Here is a 21402-nt window from a genome sequence, read left to right as displayed (position 1 = left end):
CACATCCATCACTGCCCCTTATCTGTCACTCCTCATACTGCACCCCACTGCTCTCACCTGTCACTTCACATCAATCACTGACTGCTCCCCTTATTCATTCCCATCCCTCACTGCCCCTTATCTGTCACTCCTCATACTGCACCCACTGCCCTCACCTGTCACTTATTCACATCTATCACTGACTCCTCCACCTTATTCCTCCCATCCCTCATTGGCCCCATATGTCACTCCTCATACTGCACCCCCACGTCTCTCACCTGTCACTCCTTCAAACTCCTCATTGCTCCCTTACTATCCGTCACTTTCCTCATTGCAACCTATTTCTCTCACCTGCTGCTCCTTTCCTCTCATCTGTTGTCAGTGCTTTTTACAACCCTCCCCTCCTAGAGATTGTATTACATTTTTGCACCTGTCACCTTATTCTTCTTTTTGTCACTTGATTTAATTACGTCTTTCAGCCATTATTGCCATTTTTGCTGTGTACCAGAATCTAATAGTCAAAACAAAAATTACTCCCATGTCCAACAGCTACTGCTGAACGTTTGATCTTCTCTTCCTCCCCTAAGCACTGCACCTGGTTTTACAAAGCTACTTGCTTCCATCAGTTTTTGTATCCCTGTGCCCATCCATCCATTGCCTGACAGTGCACATGGGTTCTCTCACCTATTCTGAAGTAACTCCATTTTTTTGCATTAATATTTATTCCTTTCTAAAACAGCCATTCTTGTCACTACAACCAACAACTTGTATCAACAGTCTCATTCATCTGTTTTATAATCTGTAAAGGCTAATTTTCTTTTAATTGCCTTTAATTTTCCTGATGAATGTATATAGTTACTTACCTTGCACTCTCCTGTGTACCTCTTACTGGTATTCTGAACTGTGTCTGCTTCTAAAACCCATTCTAAATCTCCTGTCTCTATTACTCTTCCATTTTTATGCTGTCCCATAGATTGTAAGCTTGCGAGCAGGGCCTTCTCACCTCTTTGTCTGTTTTACCCAGTTTGTTTATTAGTTTACTATGTTTGTCCCCAATTGTAAAGCGCTACGGAATATGTTGGCGCTATATAAATAAATGATGATGATGATGTATAAATTACTCATACTGAAACCATCACCACTGTGCCCCCGTCATATGGATGTTAGTAATCACCCTACCACAAATCCATCCGTGCCTGCCGCCACTACCTCATTATTTTGACCTTTTGTTGTCCATGTTTTGTCTAAAACCTTCTTATATAACTGACCCCAATTCCACACTATCTATTTAGACTACTGATGGCAACCTGATACTCTTCATGGATCGAATGGGTGGCCCTCTGACCTTCAAAAACCTTTGCATAGAATTTAATCTGACCCCATGTGCCGTCGGACATCACTGTGATGTCCATCTGTGCGCAGTTCTGGTTAATACGTTATTGAAGTCTTTGCTTATTTTTGTTTGATTCTCAATGAGGTGCTAGGAAATTTAAGCAAAGATTTCAGCCCGACATCGACTCGGAATAAGTCCTTGGGCTGTTCTGTCGGCACATCGGGCAGAATTGTTACTGCCCCTTAATCATGAATCGGTTACAACAATACATTTAATCAAAGAAAGAGTCGCCTATCTGTGATAATGTATCAGCAGGTATTTTAAAGAAGTGTTATAAGCTATCACAGACAAATCTGACATCAGTACTACCCAGCATTTATATATGGTGTTGTTTATGCAACCTCAACAATAGACAAAATTTCAATCTTTGTTTCACTTTTCTCTCCTGTCTCATTAGTCTTGTTCACCTTTCCCCCCAAGTCAGTAGTGTGTGTTATTAACTTTAGCTAAGCAGCCATTAAACGGTGTAATATTGTACCTTTGTCAGTAATTCCCAACAGGCTCAGAATTTGGCATCGGATAACAGTTAAGAGCTATTGTAGCTTTCTCATCTCGGATAACATTTGAACGTTCTTGAAACATAGTATCTTTAAAATGTTAATCCTTGGTATATTCTAAAAATAGGTTGCTTAATTGTTTTAAATTAGAAGCTGCTGATGAACAGACAGAGGGTTAGATTTACTAAACTGCGGGTTTGTAAAAGTGGATATGTTGCCTATAGCAACCAATCAGATTCTAGCTGTCATTTATTTAGTGCACTCTATAAAATTACAGCTAGAATCTGATTGGTTGCTATAGGCAACATCTCCACTTTTTCAAACCCGCAGCTTAGTAAATCTAGCCCATTGTGTGGGCTGAACCAGTTTTCAACCTTTAGGTTCAATAAGCACTACATGTTACTGAGGCATGAATGCCTCATGCCTCAGAAGCGTCACTAGTTCTTCGTGCATCGATAGGCTGCATTATCCTGGATATGAGTGTAGCCCATAACATGGCTGCCGACAATGTAGGTAATGGGTACACATTACCACCCACAAGAACAGTGTTTCACAGCAAACACAATGATGACTTATACACAATACTATGGCGGGACTCGAGAACAAACAGAGCAATTCCTTCTGTTTGTAGATGGAGGGGTGTGTGTGAAAAGAGGAGGGGACAGATGGCTGCTGTTTTTAAACTGAAAGAATTGTCATCCCTTGAGTAAGATTTGCTATTGATCAATAAGGCTTGAGGAAAAGGAAGAGTTGGCTGTGCGTACAAGCGTAACAGATTCATGCAATCAGGAAGACAGATCTGTTGTGTACATAAGGTTTTTATATTTAGACTTGGTGGTGACTTGAGAGTGCTGGGATTGCAGAGAAAGAGAGAGAGGTGCTGTTATAGAATATATGCAGGGATATAATTACATTTGTTTGGAGAGCCAAGGACAGACTTCCAGCCTGAAGCTGATATGCAGAACGTGTGTAATGCAGGAGATGTTGTAGCAGAGGACTGTTGTATAAGACCCCAGTGCACTTAGCAGGCAGCAATCAGCCCACCAGAAGGGATGGCTCTGTTTCAGCAGAAAAAACGGATACAGTGCCTGTGCTCAGAATAGGGATGACTGCTAGAATAGAGGTTTGATGGCTTGTGTAGAGGTGAGAATCAAGGATACATGGATGTGCTCGGAGAGAGATGTCTGGATGCTCAGCATGAGATGCAGGAAGTGAGGGGCTGTAACAAAGGACAGAATTAGAGGAGGATGGGAAGCAGGGTGAGATGTTGCAGAAGAGCAGCAGGGACTGATGATTAATGGCTTATGGGAGAGGAGCAGGGAGAGATTGATCTATGCATAGAAGCATGGCTGAGTAGAACTGAGGATCAAGTATGGGTTACAATGCAGAGTGTGAGAAGCAAGGTTATTGCTTGTTTTTAGCAGGAAACCAGAGGGCGCGATAGAGGGCTATACTTAAGCACTGGTAGTGGCTGTTGTGCACCAAGACAGGGAGAGCTAGCTGTGCTGTGTACTAGGGGGTTATGGCAGGAGCAGGTGTCAGCTCTGGGATAGGTTATTATACCCTGGGGCAGGTGAGTAGGCTGCAGTGTAACCAGGATTGTAAGAAACGATGGGGGCAGGAAAGCATTGTCCAAAATTATTGAAGAGGCAACGTGTACATTATATATTTTTAAATACATCCAGGCCAGAGAATCGGCAAGATATTGATCTACACGTAAAGAGATGGCTGTAGTAGAATAATGCACCAGGATAGATTACTGTAAACAATTTGAAAAGGACGCTAGGAGAGCGTTTATACTAACAGTCCATAGAGGTTCCTAGCACAATGATCCACAGGGAAACTTTCTAGGATAGTATCCTGTCCGCGGGCCAGTAGGTGGAAGTACGGTACTAAGAAGGAGCACAGTAAATGAGTTTGAAGGCCATACGATGTGCTAATGTCTCTTTGTGTCCTCAGATTCCTGCTGGTATTATCCAGTCGGTCAAACATGGTCCAGTGAGCTAAGGAAGAATCTGTGAGATGATTTAATAAGGTGGGACCATGAGCCAGAGGAAGAAGCCATGTCCCAGGTTGTTGGATTACTTGGTGATCGTAGGTGCAAGGTAAGTCCTCCCCATAATTGTAGCTCCTAAACCAGTGATGGCTAACCTGTGACACTCCAGGTGCTATCAAACTACAAGTCCCAGCATGCTCTGCCAGCTATCAGCTAGTTATCTACTGGCAAAGCATGCTGGGACTTGTAGTTTCACAAACACCTGGAATGTCATAGGTTAGCCGTCACTGTCCTAAACAGACCTTCATTAAAGATTAAAAAAAAAACAACCTAGGAAAATGACATACTAGAGGGAAACAAAGAACGCAGATCATTTCATTACACGCCATACAGCCGAGAAATTATAGATTATGCTACACAATTATCTTTCCTTTCAAATATGATCCATCACTATGAATTAATATTTAATTCATTCACCAGCACATCAAATTACCTTTGTCATGCTCGTAGTAGCCACCATCGCAGACCTGCTTCCTTTTTGTTAAATATTTTATCTGCCTACTCTTCCATACAGCCCGTGGCTTTCCCTTGAGCTTGGAAATAATTGTTTGATGTTTTAAATATGTGCTTATTAATTTTTAAAGGGCACCCGTCGCCTACAGAGAGCGGGGGCGGCCATATTGGGGACTGGAGCAATAAGAATGCAGCTTATTCACTGGAAGCCAGTGACTTCACTGAGGCAATATTAGCAGGCTGCACAATTATGAATATTGGTTTGCCCCACAAGATGTCTGCCTCCACTGTCTGTAGGTGTCAAGCGGACTATAATAATAATGTCAACGTCACTTTTTTTAAAACGAGTTTTGGTGATTTGGGTTTCTTTAAATTAAAAGGTTTACAGATATTGTATTGATGTGGTCAAGTATATAACATGGGGAAATTATTATTAATGTCAATTATTTTTTAATGAAATAAAATTTACGTATTTATAAAAGGCTTATTTTTCACATCAGTCATTAGACTGATGATTGAATCTGCCTCTGTGTGTTATATACCCCACAGCTTATAAACTCAAAAAAATCACAGCGCTAAAGGACCAATTAATTAATAAATTGTATAGTAAAAAACCAGGGCAGAAAACCAATGATATAAATAAAAAGTAGATACAATTTATTACAAAATATAAAACAAATATGTCAATGGTATGAGCTCAACATACAAAAACCTACTATATATAATGGTATTAACTGTGGGGTGAAACCCTTCAGGCAAAAAAAGGACCTTTTCGCACATACGGGTATCAAAATGCAGCATAAATAGCGTAATTAGATGTCCAGAATCAACATCATAAGATATCTCCTTTTGAATGTTATCAGCACTGAGATCGCACTTATAAAAATGACAGTAGTAATAAAGAGCATTAGCAGTCATATAAAGTATGATCCGGATTCACGAGCCTATTGGTTATCCAGGGAAATAAGGGATGGATGGTTGATAAACACCGTTAGTACTTGCGGTCTCACTCGTAATTCTCTGGTTTTATGACTCTCCGGTCGTCGCTTCTCTGCGACTATCCGCTGTAGATGTACTCCACAGTATAGTAAATGGACAAACAGTCTCCGTTTTATGGATCTCCAGTCGTCGCTTCTCCACAACTCTCGGCTGCAAGTATGCTTCAAGGTAGAGTAGGTGAGCAAACAAACTTGCCCGGGCAGGAACTAAATTGATTTTAGTATGTTCCTTGCAAATTTAATTCAATGCATATACCCTCACTGTGCATAATATTTCTGATCCGTGAAGTCAATTGGAATAATATAAAAGTTGACTGACGCGTTTCGTCTCTATATTGAGACTTTTTCAAAGCCCAGAATGTATATCCCACAGCTTATGTCTTGTGAGCTTACTGTACCCGTGTTTTCTCTCTCTCTCCTGCCAGGCAGCCGAGCAGTGACAGTGTCGCCCAGACGCCAGAGTTACTTCGACGTTACCCTCTTGAGGACCATCCAGAATTTCCCCTGCCTCCTGACGTTGTGTTTTTCTGCCAGCCGGAGGGATGTCTGAGCGTAAGGCAGAAACGGATGAGCTTGCGCGACGACACGTCATTCGTCTTCACGCTTACCGATAAGGACAGTGGCGTCATCCGCTACGGCATCTGCGTCAATTTCTACCGCTCCTTCCAGAAACGTATTTCGAAAGACAAGAGCCGCAAACAGCACAAACCGGCCTCTGAGAATGGTTCCGAAGGCTCCGATGGAGGTCACTCTTTACATGCTCCAAGCGCAGAGTCTACCCCAGATATTAACCACTCTCCTCGTGGACGGCGTCTGTCTAAAGGAGTCCAACGATCTCGTAACAGCACTCTCACTTCTCTCTGTGTCATCAGTCACTATCCGTTCTTCTCCACCTTCCGGGAATGTCTGTATACACTCAAAAGGCTGGTGGACGGCTGCAGTGATAGGCTGGTCAGCAAGAAGGCTGGGGTGTCCAAGGGTGTCCAAAGGTAAGAGATCCAGCCATTACATGAAATATATTGAAATAAATATTTGCCACTGCCAATAATTTAATGAGTGACCAACCAAATCTTGTCCAAGGCTTAACATTTATTTAAGAATTGTTTCTGCTGCAGATTTCACATTACTAAAAAGAAAGAAATGAATCGCCTCGTTTCAATAAATAGGAATCTCTTTTTTTTTGCACAACAAAAGTGGTTAAACATGTTTCACAAACTCTGCAGTGGAGCATTGGGCATTAGAAAGAGCATTTTGGTGGAAGGAGATGAGTTGCGGAATATGAATAGTAACGATCTAGGACAGTGGATCCCAAACTTTATCAGTTCAAGGCACCCTTAGAGTGTCCATCATTTTTTCAAGGCACTCTTAAGCCAAAATAAATACCAAGTAGCCCCCCCCCCCCTTGCTTTCCACCAGCCCTGACCACAGCACCCCTGTGACATCACCACGGCACCCCAGGGAGCCGCGGAACGCAGTTTGGGAACCACTGATCTAGGGAATATTTTCCACTTGTCATCACAGTTGTCCACCTGATAAAGTGAATTGCAGCTTTCCCTTATTTCGTTCTGTAGTACTCTCCATGGTTCTCATGAGAGATCACATCTGTCTGTCTTGTCACTGTCGATTTCAGAGATGCCAATCATTTACAGTTCCAAAGGGTTGATACAATCACTGGAACCACAGTGCTACCAAATGAAGGAGTGACCAATCCATTGTTGGTTGTATATCAAACACACAAACAGAGCGCTAACTCTCCTCTGACTGCACTGCGCTTTTATTCTTACACTAGGTTTAATGCTGTGCAATCTGTTGTATAAAGTACTCCATGTATGTATGTGTGTGTTTGTGTATATACATTGTACGCTAATGTATGTGTTTTTTTTTTTTTATATTAACAAAATAGCGATTTCTGTTGAAATGTGCATGTTCATATGAGCTTGTGGATGGTTAGGTTCAGGACTGAGGAATTCGTCCGTGAACGTGCATCACTCCCCAGGGATCTGGTGAAGGTTACCCTGGGTAGGTTAATATCTGAAGAAAGGAAGATATATCATTTAAACTTGTGTTTATGTGCTGGCTGTATGGCCTTAATGTGTGGTGAGATTGTACTGTAGATTACCATACACCAGATCCTCCTTGAAGGTCATTTCAATGTCAGCTTTCCATCTTATCATATGTTTGTGTGGGATTTCTTGGATAATATAGAATACCTGTTTTTAGGGCTAAATAATTGTTCATTAAAATACAGCCCATCTATTGACTAGAAACTAGTGACATTACTGGAGCACAAGGCACTTGTGTGTGATTTGTGGGCATTGGGGGATTTCCCCATTGAGACTGTCAAATGTAGACTCTGAAAGGACGGAATGGCATCGAAACCCAGCAGATGGTGAATCTGGGACAGGCCACTAGAGCTCCAACATGACATGTTTTTACCAGTCTGCAGGAAAGTGGGGATTAGCTGTGATCCTCGCAGGAGAAAAGGGGCCCAGCTGTACACTTAGCAATGGTTGAAGACACAATACTAATGTTCAGTGAGAGGAACTATAAAGCCGTCATTTGTTCTTTACACCTAAAATGTGGTTTTTAACTTCTCAATGAGGAAAAATAAAGCAAAGTGGTTTAAGATAAATCTATAAAATATGCAGTGCTTTTATATAAACATTTCCATAGGCCTAATACCACACACAATGCAGTTTACTCTGGCATGGCATGCTTTTTCCATTAGCCTGAAGCAGATATTATTGTCTCTCCTGTCTCCCTCTAAACATAAGCACAGTAAATCCTTATAATTAAAGTGCTTCACGGATCAGTTTTTATGCCTTTTAGCATTAAATAACGATCCCCAGTACCAGGCCCGGATTTACTCTATGCCGTTTCCCCCCCCCCCCCCCCAAACTTTATTGAAACACCATGTTTCCAACTCCTTCTGCATTATTTATATACTGTGTGTATGCACATCTACACCGGTCAGCCACAACAAAACCACTGACGAGTGAAGTGAATAACATTGATGATCTCCCCCCATTGGCACGTGTCAAGGGATGGGATATATTAAGCAGCAAGTGAACAGTCAGTTCTTGAAGTTGACGTATTGGAAGCAGGAAAAACGGGCAAGTGTAAGGATCTGAGCCAAACTAGACGAATGGGTCAGAGGTTCTCCAAAACGGCAGGTCTTGTGGGGTGTTCCCGGTGTGCAGTGGTTAGTACCTACCAAACCTGATCCAAGGAAGGACAACCGGTGAGCCGATGACGTGGTCAGGGGCGCCCAAGGCTCATTGATGCGTGTGGGGAGGGAAGGCCTGCCCATATTGAAACTAAGAGCTTCCAGGTCCACACATATACCAGCAACGTAAAACAGATATCACATATCACTCTGGATATTTTTTCGCCATGTTAAATTGCTGCAATAAAAATAAATATACGTATCACCTCCTTGGCTCTTTCAGTAATATATATAACCCTAGATCTGTGACTAAACATTCCCAAAACTTCGAGATCATTTTATAATTTGCCTACATATGTATATGATGGGGTCAGTAACAGAATAATGTGATCAGGAAATACACACATTGTGGTGAATCATTCTCATCCCCAGTCGGCAATATTCATCTTTCTCCAATCAACAGTGGCTCAATCACTAATATAGAATTGGAGATGATGCTTTTAATAACGGGTATAGCGTCATAATGAGATCAAACAACATTGTATAGGAATGTGTTTAGTTCAGGGGTGAGATTAAAGCAGCAACCTCTCGTCTAATGTATTAAATAGCTGGGGATGTTATATGGAGACGGGTAAAAAGCTGCTTCCATTAGCTGCTCTGTGATTACAGTGATGGTTACATTTGATTCGTTTTCCTGTAGTGTAATCGGATTACAATAGCTCTTTACAAATGTACTAAACGTGATTGGCTATAACATAGTAGAGGATATTTCTCAACAGGCAACTATGCAAATAGCCCATACTCACCCGTCCCGCAGTTTAGTAAATATACCCCTAATGTGTGTTTGAAAAAGTGGAGATGTTGCCTATAGCAACCAATCAGATTCTTGTTATCATTTATTTAGTACCATACCGTCTTTACCGTCATATCCTGATGCTGGTCACACACAATCCTCCCTATCAAACATGATCGACGATTGATAGGATCAGTCTCCAACTTGGCCTGACGTGCAGGGAATCTGTGGTGCGATTGGAAGATAACCACACATGTTGATGTTAACCATAGTTAATTAAACAGATGCATGGCTTGACTTTTCAACGGGACTCCATCTTAATCTTATTTATTGCTTTAAATGCACACATTGTCAGACTGGAGTGAGCAGGGAAAATCCATTTACAGGTGCCCACTGCTTACCCACAATAAATACCTGTAGCGAATAATGTTAGGTGTTGTGAAACTACAAGTCCCAGTGTGCACTGCAAGCCTCTGATCTGGCGAGTTCAGCGCAGAGCTGACCTTTGTAGATAAATTGATGCAGTTTTGTGAAAGGCTGACTGTGCTGCCATAACTCACATAGATACCTTTTCAGGAAGATTTATATACACGCGGGGATTGCCCGCAATGCTGAAAATGCTTCTATCAATCTTGGCGTATTGCATACGAGGCACTGGTAATGAAATGTGTATCCTATTAAATCGTTTTTTTTAACCTCAACTTCGCTTCAGCAGAACTCGCCAGCAAATGCAAACACAACCATTGTCTGTTCTGTAGAAACACAACTATTATCTGGGCTTTCTGTAATTTGCAGGCAGTGCTGTTCATATTTGTATTTCCATGACACTTCTATTGTCAGGTGCTGTCTGCACCTGTAGACGCATCAGGTTTAAGCACAGTGGTGGATACTTCAGTAAGAGCTAGTAAGCAGGAGCTCTAGGGAAACCAGAATACGTAGTCATTTCATATTGGGAGACATGCCAATTACATAACTACAAAATGTCAAAGTATGAGTAAGACCCATGTGTTCCTTTGTTTAGAGAGACGTTCTTTTTTTGTACTGCCTGAAGATTGTTGATACATTTGTGTTCAGTAACTGTCTTGTTCTCAGGGATTCCGATCTTGGGTTTTACCTACCTTGAGGCAGCCCTTTTTTTTTTTCCCCTGCCACATCCCTCTCAATGTCACATTTCTCTCTGATTGTTTCGCTTTTAATTGTAATCTTCCTCCTCCTGCATGGCAGCGTACACTATGCGGGTTAATCCCCCCCCCCCCCCTTCCTTGCATGTGAGTCCGGACAGGAACGTAGACAGACCTGGAGGGTATCTAGGACTACGCCTCCCTCCTCTCTGTCTTCTTTCCTGTCCTTGTAGTAGAGTCAGGTAGTTCAGGTTTATTATTTTCTGTGCTTACCTGCTTCTATTTTTCCCGAAGTAGTAGGAGGATAGTGGATAGCTCCTCCTGCAGTTGCACTCTGAGGGTTAGGTTTACTAAACTGCGGGTTTGAAAAAGTGGAGCTGTTGCCTATAGCAACCAATCAGATTCTAGTTATTTATTTAGCACATTCTACAATATGACAGCTAGAATCTGATTGGTTGCTATAGGTAACATCTCCACTTTTTCGAACCTGCAGTTTAGTAAATATACCCCTGAGTGTTAATGGAGCATAGGTGGTGCGTCCGGACACAGCAGTAGCCAGACTGGCCAAAAGAGCTGCAATTCCTCTTGATGATGTTAATTAAGCTAGGTACACACTACAGAATTTTCCACCAACTTTTTATGTATGATTTTACATGCGATCGATGTTCCGATCGCTCGGTCCATGGACTGCATACACACTAGCCTTGTTTAGGACGATAAAGGGAAGAGAGGACGTCTCTTTAGCGACTTTTTACAGCCATGTTGTCGTGAGCAATGACTGTAATTTCGTACTCACTGTTGTGGATCGGTCGGAAGTTTATACACACTACACAACGGAAACGAGATTGGAACGAAAATATTTAACGGTGCGACCAACCAAATGAGGCGACAATTGTCCATTTGGGCAGACTTTCGACCATCGTGTCACTGCACACACTGCCCCGACTTTTGAACGAACGGTCGTGTGTCGGCTGATTTAGCCGATTATTGGATGAAAACTGTGTAGTGTGCTTAACTTCAAGGATTCTGTGGATTGAAGGAGGTGGAAACAATTACACCTGATTCTTGGTCAGCATTAAGGCCTGTTGTGTCTACAGAGTATTATGCACCTGGGTTAATGATCTGGAAAAATGAATACAAGATGGAATAAAAGATTGTCCAAGATATGCAATTGGCAAATGAATTTATGTGCGAAGCATCCCTGGATGCAATTAGACTAGCTTCTAGGACCATGGCTTCCACAGTTGTTAGAAGAAGGACATTAATTGCTATGCCCATGGTTGGCGTATTTACATTCTAGGAATAGATTGAAAATACTTCCCTTCTAAAGAGATTATCTGGCCAAAAATTAGATGCCATTATTTCAAAATTGCTGGGAGAAAATGAGACTGGATTCCGCAAGATAGACCCACCAAATGATTTCTCCTCAGGTGTTCATTGGACACCAAGCCCACATTCAGAGTATAGAGAAGCAAGCCTTTATAGACTTGAAAGAGATTGCACAAGACGCTATTAGTCTGGCACTTCAAGACTTTTTTCACAAGGCATTGCAATTTTTTTTCCCCCAAAGATGCCAGAGAGACCCCCTCGTTTGTAGAAGCAGAATTATAATTTAGTTTTTTCATTTATAGCAGAATGGGCATTAACCACAACAGATGAGTGGGTACTATCTGCGATACAGCAAGTTTACAGACTGGAGTTCCTATCACAACCTCCGCATTCCAAAGATCACCAACTCCCAGAAGCTGGGAGAACAGGTGCTAATGAAGCTAAATCTAAAAATGTTGTTGAATCAGTCATTTGCAAAGTTCCAGAAGTTCTGAATGGGGAAAGGCTTTTATTCAAAGATTTTTATAGTTAAAAAGAACAGCGGAGGCTTGCGGGTTATAGTAGATTTAAGAGGCCTCAACAAACCTAACTATACCAGAAGATTCAAGATGGAGGCAGTGAGCACCATCCTCAATGTAATGGGAACATTCCTTACATCAGTAGATCTAACGGATACATCATACCTCCACGTTACAATTTACCAAGCGCATCAAAAATAACTTAGGTTTGTGATATTCAACCGTCACCATCCATACAAATGTTTCCCATTTGGACTCCCATTTGGACTGTCGACATCACCGAGGACTTTCACCAAAATTCTAGTTGTGGTCATGGTGAAACTGGGAAATTAGGGCATATAGATACAGCACAAGGGAAGGCTTTTCTGATATCCAAAAGTAAATGAAGATTAAAAAAGGAGGTGCTGTGTCTCAGAAGGACACCTTGGAGCACGGCAGAGGACTGCCTCAGAATATTAGGTCTTATGGCGGCAGCCATAGAGGTGGTGCCATGGGCCAGACTACACATGAGAAGTCTTCAATAAAATTTTCTATCCAAATGGAACAGAAATGCACAGGATCAAGGACAGATGGTTTCGCTAACAAAGGAAGTGAGACGGGATCTGCAGTGGTCGTTCGCAAACGGAACTCTGGAAAGTGGCAGTTCCGTTACAGATCACGAGTATATATTCATATAGCCGCAAGTCTATTTGGCTGGAGCGCCACATGTGTTCAGCAGATAGCGCAAGCCCAATGTGGTGGGAAGAAACACTCTGCCCTCAAACGTAAGGGAAATACAGGCTGTGGTCAAAATATGCGTTTACTTCCAAGACCTCATTACCGGTCAGCACGTCGGAGTACACTCGGACAACCAGACAGTAGTGTCTTAGATAAACCATCAGGGGCCACAAAAAGCCAGGCTATGATTGAGGTACAGTCTCTACTGCTGTGGACAAATAACAACTTGACAAGCCTGGCAGCAGCTCGAATAGCAGGCGCCATCACCCTGAAGCAGAATTTCTAAATTGAAACATCTTACACCCAGTAGAATGGGCATTGAACAAACAAATATTTCACAAACTAGTAGAAAGGTGGGGGCATCCGCAAGTGGACCTCATGGCGACATCACAAAGTGCCAAGATGAGGCTTTTTGCCAGGCATATGGACAAAGAAGCAGAAGCCGTTGATGTCTTCTCTGTAAAATGACAACCCAGTCTGAGCTATGTGTTTCCACCAATGTCCATGATCCCTCAAGTGCTAAAGAAAATAAGTAGGTATGGGGTAACAGTAATAGCAATATTACCCTTATGACCCCGCAGACCTTGGTTTTCTCTGGCGTTACAGCTAGCGGTGGAGAAACTGTGATTCCTTCCACTATAGTCAGATCTGATCCATCAATGTCTGATAAACCATCCAAGCCCAGGGTTCTGGAGACTAGCTGCATGGATAGTGAGAGGAGATGCTTGACACGCCAAGGCTTTTCTAATAAGATAATCACTAAGCTTTTAAATGCAAGGAAAAGGTCAACATCCAAAACACACAGTAGAATCTGGGACATTTTTGCAAATGGTGCTCTGAAAAACTGTTTTCACCAAATGTCCATCCATAGGTACTGTACTTGAATTCCTGCAAGCTGGGCTTGACAAAAGGCTACTGGTTAATACACTGAAGGTCCAAATATCTGCTCTTGGAGCATTGTTGCACAGAAGGTTGGACAAAAATGAATATAGAATAAAGTTTATACAGACAACAAGGAGAATAAGACTCTTTTATCGCTCTCCTTTGGCTCCACGGGACTTGAACCTCATATTGGAGACACTGACTGAATCACCTTTAGAACCTTTAAAACAGATTCCCATGAAATACTTAACAATTAAGGTAATTTTTCTAGTAGCAACTACCCTGGCCAGGAGAATTTAAGAGCTACGAGCTCTCTGGGCAGAGGAGCATTTTCTGATTGTGCATGAGGATAGGGTGGTACCGAAAACCAATCCAAAATTTGTGCCAAAAATAGTCTCACAATTCCATATCCGTCAAGAAATTGTTCTACCCTTGCTATGTCCAAAACAAAAACAAAAAACTCGTAAGAAAGGAGTTATCATAGTTTGGATTGGTCCATGCCAGTAAAATATATTTGAGGAGGACACCGGAATTTAGGAAAACAAAGCAGTTATCTGTTTTCATCAGTGGCTATAAAAAGGGGTGAACCAGCCTCAAAGGCATCTGTGGTAAGATGGATAAAACCTTGCATTAGAGAGTCATACATAGTATAAAAGGAGCATGTGCCTCAAAGTATAGGAGCACATTCAACAAAAGCCATGGCGACTTCATGGGTAGAGCAGGAATCTGCATCTATGGAAGAGTTAGGTCTGGTCCTACAAACATACTTTCACCAAACACAATCCTATTAACGTCCAAGCTTCAGCAGGTGCCAAGTTTGGAAGGAAGGTGTTGGGTGCAGCAATATGACTTAAAAAGATAAATGAAAACAAATATATAGGCACATCATTCGTTCAATTTGAACACATTAAGCTTCATCCCTAGGCGAAATGCAGCGTTGGCATCACCCAATAGTGTATGCTGGCATGGAGGGAGGAGACGGCAGGTTATATTACCTGTAGAACTGCTTTTCTTTGCTCCTCCATAGCAGCATCCTAAGTTTTTGTTTCTAATATGTTATTAAAATATTTTTCAGTGTGGGGAGGAAAGCAGGAGACAGAGAAGAAAGACATGGCCCTGTGCACCCTCCATGTGTGTCTCCGTTCCTGTCCTGACTCTCATTTAAGGGGGGATTAACCCCCATAGTGTCTGCTGCCACGGAGGAGCATGTAGTGTGGGAGGTTGAAGCAGTCTTCGTTGGCATCTCTTTGGCGTAGATAAGCAGCAGCAGGAGTATTGTGAAAACATGAGGGCGTGGTGCCCTTTTCTAAATATATATTTCACACGCAAGATTGATTTCCTAATGCGATATTGTGTTTAAAGTTTATCAGTGCAGATTGTGGGAATTTTAACTGGTTCTGGAGCTTGAAAATGACAAATTGCTCATTTGGCCAGAGCAACCTGACATTTGGAGCTGTTTTAATTGTTGGTCCAGTCGGGTGAGATAACAGTATTTGAACTAAGGATCTTGTGCGTTTTGAATTGTCAGGATGATTGTTCTACAAAGACAATAGATTAAATTATACATGTTTTATAGATGTCATGAAATAAGTGGTAACTGTATATGAGATCATACAATTATCAAATTAATGATTCAGTATCAACTGAGTAATATGTCATGTTTGAATGGCCAATATGTGACATACTATTAGTATATTAAATAAAACCATAGAATATAAGATCAGTGGCATCAAAGAATACTTGTTGGGTGGTGCTGATGCCTTAATGGTCTTTTAGTATTTCCATTACGCCTGCTCTGCTTATATTAGGATATTTTGCCTTTTTGTATTCTTTCTCTATATCTGAACCCCCAAACTTTTAAGTGTCGTTTTGTCTTTCCTTTTGTCTTTTTTGTTGATTCAATTACTGGGCAGAAGCTTTGATTAATTCATAACACGAACTGCTGGTATCGGAGAGGATTATGGTTTTGTGGTTTTTCTTTGTATCCATGACAGGACAAGTGTTTTAGAACATGGTGAATAAGAACCAATAATCTGTAATATTATTACTTTCTGTTTACCGATACAGAGTTGTCGCACATCCTCCTTCCCAGAAGCGAGGGAGACTCTCTGAACGTTACCTGTCCTCTTCAATTAAGCATAGGTGTTATATTACCATTGAGGAAACCGCCCAAGCCAGTACATCCTATAAAAATAAGCACCTGCCGATAGAGCAGCCTGAGGGTGTCTCACACAAATATGTGTGACCTCCGTACAGGACACAAGGGAGTGGAATGTTATCGCATACCAGAGAAAACTAAACAGTGACCGCATGGCTCCTGTTGCATTGTTGTATACATTGCGTGTTCGTTTTACCTTCAATACAATCCATTGTGTTATAACTATAGTGACAGGAGTGAAATTACAGAGGCTGAAGTGGTGTAAAATTTTAACCCGAATACTGTGCTCAGCAGCTTTTTATCCTGTGTGTTTGTGTCATTCAGTATTTTATGATGATCTCCTCCTAGTCCACAGGCTATAGGGTTAGTACATTAAAGGTCAATATGTAATGTATAAGACTACAATCCTGTTGACTTATTAATCATCACGCTGGTTCTCCCATCGAGAGTGGGTCAATTCATTCACCTATCTATAGCTAAGCAAATTGGAGTGGGCAACTCACACACTCTCCAAGTACTTCATTTTTAGCATGCATACATGCATGCATACATACATACATACATACATACATACATACATACATACATACATACCAGGGGCAAACGCAGGATTTGTAGAGGGGGGTTTCCACACCATGCTGCTCATGGGCGTGACCAGCATGCATGGGGGCGTGGATATAATATTATACAGTGCCCCAGGCTTGGAGGGGGTTTCCAGGCACTAGGAAACCCCCTCTCGGTTTGCCTATGCATACATACATAAAGAACACACGTAAATGCGCATTATCATGGTCTGTGTTTTGCTAACGTGTATTTCATTCTAATGGTTTTAAGATTTTGGAGTGTAATGGTGTTTGCTAAACAATTGAACATTATTTGTACTATTTTTAATGCCCTCTTCATAGGGTAATAATCATTTTAAACACGGATAGGTTGTGAGCTAGCCCTAGCCCTTTTGTGCAGTGGATAAATGCCTACCTTTGTTACACGATGCATATTATTATTTTTGTTTAATGTAAATATTATAAGATGAATGGATGTTTATGTTGCATAAACTTTCCTTCCTTCTATATATTGTTTGATTTGCATTTCAGAGTTTAATTTGCTTATAGACATTTTGTTTTTGTCTGCATCTCATATGCCTTTCACAATACAACAATTTAGTAATTTAGCCTAGCGACATGGGTTTCTCTGACATAATTAGGGGCATGGTATTATGTCATTGAAGTGTGGTTAGGTCTGCAAAATGACAGATCGGGCAAAGGGGGGGTTAGTCATAAAATGCTAATTTTGCGCTTAGCCTTTAGATTACCCTGTACTATAGGCACAATTAGCCTGTAAAGGGATAATATTTCTTTTGTGTGTTTTATACTTTTAAATTATGGTCCAGTGTTCTGTAATAAAAATAATAATTGTAAAATTTCAAACAATTTTTCTCTTAATTTTATTGATTTGAAATTGCTCATCTCTGCCTCTGCAAAAGTTGTCATGATCTTTTCAGCTGATGGTTATGACAGATGAAGAGCACAGATCTGAATGTAAATCTTGTAAAACGTCTATAGTGTGTACACATGAATCAATTTTTTTTTTATTTTTTTTCAGTCATTGGTAAAATCATTATAGATAACTCATTGGTTGGAATTTTCTGTAGTGTGTACCCACACTTGTGTGTTACATGCAGTTCTACAGGCAGTATACCATTAATCCACGCCTGTGATCTTTGCCAATACATGGAACATAAGCATGATACTATTGTCCTCCCTATTGGGCTATCCTGTTAGATTGTACACTGACCAGGACAATTGCTTATTCTGGGACACAGAGCAGTCCAACAGTGGAAATAAATGCAAGTTTAATACAACCAGTGAAGCCCTGACAGATGCATTTTGTTGATCGGGACAGTCAAAAGCTGGCCGCTCGCAGGCTGATTCTGCAGCTCTGTGCACGCCCCAAGTGAGCCGGTTGGTGTCTATTGTGTAACCCCACCTAGATAGCCACGTTCTGAGGTTTTCTTCAGATTTACTACTTACTCGTTTATGTAGATGGAAGATGAACGCACGCCCAGGTCAATAATGGTAATTTTCTAACCTCTGTTATTGATGATGAATCGTTTGATTTGGAACTGATAATCACCAGGTGGCATGGCCATTTTGGGACCCAAATCTTCTATATCAGACCATTTATTTTTGTGGACAGCGTTAGTGCTCATGCACTAGAATGCTACGAGTTTCTATTAATGATCCATTGTCTGAAACACGTCCATAAGAGAAGGGAAAACCTGTGTACTTTATGTAACCTGCATTACTGCTCTGTACTTGATGGAAAATTGGAAGGCTGTATAACCATGATGGGTGTAAGAGTACCTCCAACGCCCCTCTGAATAGGAGCAATGCAGCTGATGTGACAATAGTGATGTCATCTGCCATTATGTCAGCTAAACCTGCACTAATTCATTCATAATCTGCATTCTCAGGAATATTAGCCCAGCCCACTAAACGTCTGCCTCCACTGTATTGGGTGACAGGTATATTTAATGTTTTACATATAGAAAATTAAGATTTTCTCTGCAGAATTATTAAAACCTATGTTTTATTTGGGCTCTATAGGAAGAGCAAGTGAAAATGAACTGTCATGAAATAGGACAACCAACTACTCTTTGTAAAACATGTTCTTAATCCATGTATATTTTAATGTATTTATGCGCTCGTAGGCCCTCATAAGTACATAAAGTTTTAGTAAACAAAAGAGCAGATTGTCAAATCAGCCACCGAAAAGAAAACTGTGTTGACAACCTTTAAAATTGGATTAAATCTTTTCAAAATAAAAGCTTCTTTTATAAAACGAAGATCTGGTTGAGGGTGGTAAAGTCCTTTTTAATGGGAAGCGTTGAGACACTAATAAACATCATCTAACGTCTCCTGTCTGATAAAGACGTGTGAGCAAGGCCACCGGGAGGAAAGTGATTAATCCTAAAACATGGGCAATTATACTGATGAATATTCAAGTTTTAATTTGAATATGGTTAATCTCTGATTTAACATGGAAGAATCTGTTCGTATTGTGGCTTGGTTTCAAAATGTGTGTATACTGTGGAAGATTTGGAACACTATAGAAATGAATGTGTTTTTCCGTGTGTAAGATTAAGTGGAATCATCTAAAGAAGTAAATGTCCAAAGTGTTTTTTTAAACTGTCATTTTGTGTATGTGGCGGTGTAGATGCGTTTTGCACGTCTGAGGAGTATTTTATTGTGGTTTGAAGGCCAGGATTATAACTTTTGAATTTTGGTATTTAATGGGTACCTGTTTACACACAGTGGATTGTTATATTAACCAATAAACTAACAAAAATCTGAATCATGGGGCACCTTGCAGCTCGTGCCTCAGTGATGATGTACCCGATGAAATAAATTCCTAAGCATTGGAACAGAAGAGTTGCCTCCACGGTGTGTATTAAATCACATTCGTACAAAGTTACCTCACTTTCTAATACTACGTTTTTACGAGGGACTCCTTGAAGCTTTTCAAAATAGTGCAGGTAAACATACACCCCAATCTGAAGGCTAGTATAGTATCACAGTCCAATCTGATATGTAAAGCAGATACCGTTGTCATTATTATAATATAGGTCCCAGTTCTGGTGACTAGAGTACAAAGCAGACCTCCCATTCCTGGTAACTTGTACAACACACGGCTCCTCTTTCTGGTGACTAGTACAACACACGGCTCCTCTTTCTGGTGGCTAGTACAACACACGGCTCCTCTTTCGGGGGACTAGTACAGCACACGGCTCCCCTTTCGGGGGACTAGCACAGCACACGGCTCCCCTTTCGGGTGGCTAGCACAGCACACGGCTCCCCTTTCGGGGGACTAGTACAGCACACGGCTCCCCTTTTTGGGTGGCTAGTACAAAATCACACTCCACCCCAAAGCAGTCATTAATATTGGTGGCTGGTGTTCCGTCAGACCTGAGTCCAGACCCCATTACGTGATCTCTGTCATTGCTCTGGTCTGCCACATCGCAAGCAAATGCGGAAACTCGCCCTACATTGTTGGTAACAAAGTGGAACTAGCTCTTCTGCCAGGATTTCCCTGCAGGTGAGCTACCAATGATTACACTCCCATAATTACATTTCCCATAATTCCTTTCTCTCCTCCCAGAACTCCCCTGTCACTCTTACTGAGGTTTGGGTGCCCTCCAACAATATAATAGAGGTGTGTCCTATGATATTGTAAAGCTGTTATGAAACAATTTAACCAGCTGCAAAAAAATAAATATTACATGGTTACATTGTCGCCCAGTTCCCTGCTTGGTCTTTCCCTGATACAGGACTGATTATTTATTTTGGTTTATTTTTTATCACCATAATAAGTAGCCATATGCAAACGTGGGTGAAAACGCATGTCAAACGTTTATTACGTGCATTTTTTGCTAATGTTTTTTTGAGTTCACACGTGTGACTAGAACAAGAGGAAAACTGGACTCTTCTAAAAGACGCCCTGAACAGTGTTCGTAGTAGAAGTAAGTTATAGTAACATCTGATCGTGGAAGCCTAAAACTAATTTTAACCTGTAAACAAGAATATAAAGGCACACTATCCCTATTTTTCCCTTTGAATTTGTGTTTTGTAAATATTAGAAGGAACATGTAATATATCTGTTGCATTATTTTGTCTGGCCTTTATAAGTTACTAATAAGCCTATTTCTCAAAGTCTTAGTCCTATTTATGAATGGCCGCATATGTCCCCCATTAATTATGATCTCTTATCGCAATGATAAGGGATGATATTACGCAACAATTTATTAATAAATATCTCGGGACAGTTCGTGCGATAGGAGACTCTTACAGCGACGGCTGCTTAACTAACAACTCTGGGTTCTTACCTGGAGTCTCTACTGCGCGCGCGCAACTTCAGGTCGCACATGCGCAGATCCATTTTAATTAGTTGTTTGAGAAGAGCAGGAAGCCTGCAGGAGAGGGATCCGAATTTCTCTTCTGCGCGGCTAAAGGAGGTCAAGATCTGGGTAGATGGGCTTTTTGGAGCTTGTTAAATTGGTGTGGACCGAGGACCCCATTGAAAATTATGGGGACTGCTGTATAATACTTGGCCTAATGCAGGAGATTGCTATGATATCTCCAGCGTTCGGCTTTCGTTAAATAGATTTGTTACTTTAAAATTCCTAAACGAGTGGAAAAAGCTGTTTCCGCATGGTTTAAGGCTTAATCAATAAATAAATAGGCCCCTAAATGCCTGACTGAAACATCACTAAACTCTAATTATTGCAGCAGCCTTGGCCTAGGATACGTGATGAGATGCTTGCAAATATTTTTTTATTAAATGTT

General features: G+C 41.2%; 1 protein-coding gene across 36 annotated transcripts in view; it reads left to right on the top strand.

Annotated features, from left to right (window-relative positions):
- The window catches only part of MADD (MAP kinase activating death domain), a 65686-nt gene that overhangs the window by 941 nt on the left and 43343 nt on the right, over positions 1-21402 (top strand). For all 36 annotated transcript variants that reach the window (XM_075188146.1, XM_075188145.1, XM_075188151.1 and 33 more), the window contains exons 2-3: positions 3829-3974; positions 5802-6365. In XM_075188146.1, coding sequence (XP_075044247.1) covers positions 3913-3974; positions 5802-6365 — 626 coding nt within the window. In that variant the 5' untranslated portion in view covers positions 3829-3912. The remainder of the gene's footprint in view (positions 1-3828; positions 3975-5801; positions 6366-21402) is intronic.

This window comes from Mixophyes fleayi, chromosome 10 (genome assembly GCF_038048845.1).
Source record: "Mixophyes fleayi isolate aMixFle1 chromosome 10, aMixFle1.hap1, whole genome shotgun sequence".
Lineage (NCBI taxonomy): Eukaryota > Metazoa > Chordata > Amphibia > Anura > Limnodynastidae > Mixophyes > Mixophyes fleayi.
The sequence above is the reverse complement of the archived record's forward strand: the minus strand, read 5'-3'. Positions and strand labels throughout refer to the sequence as shown.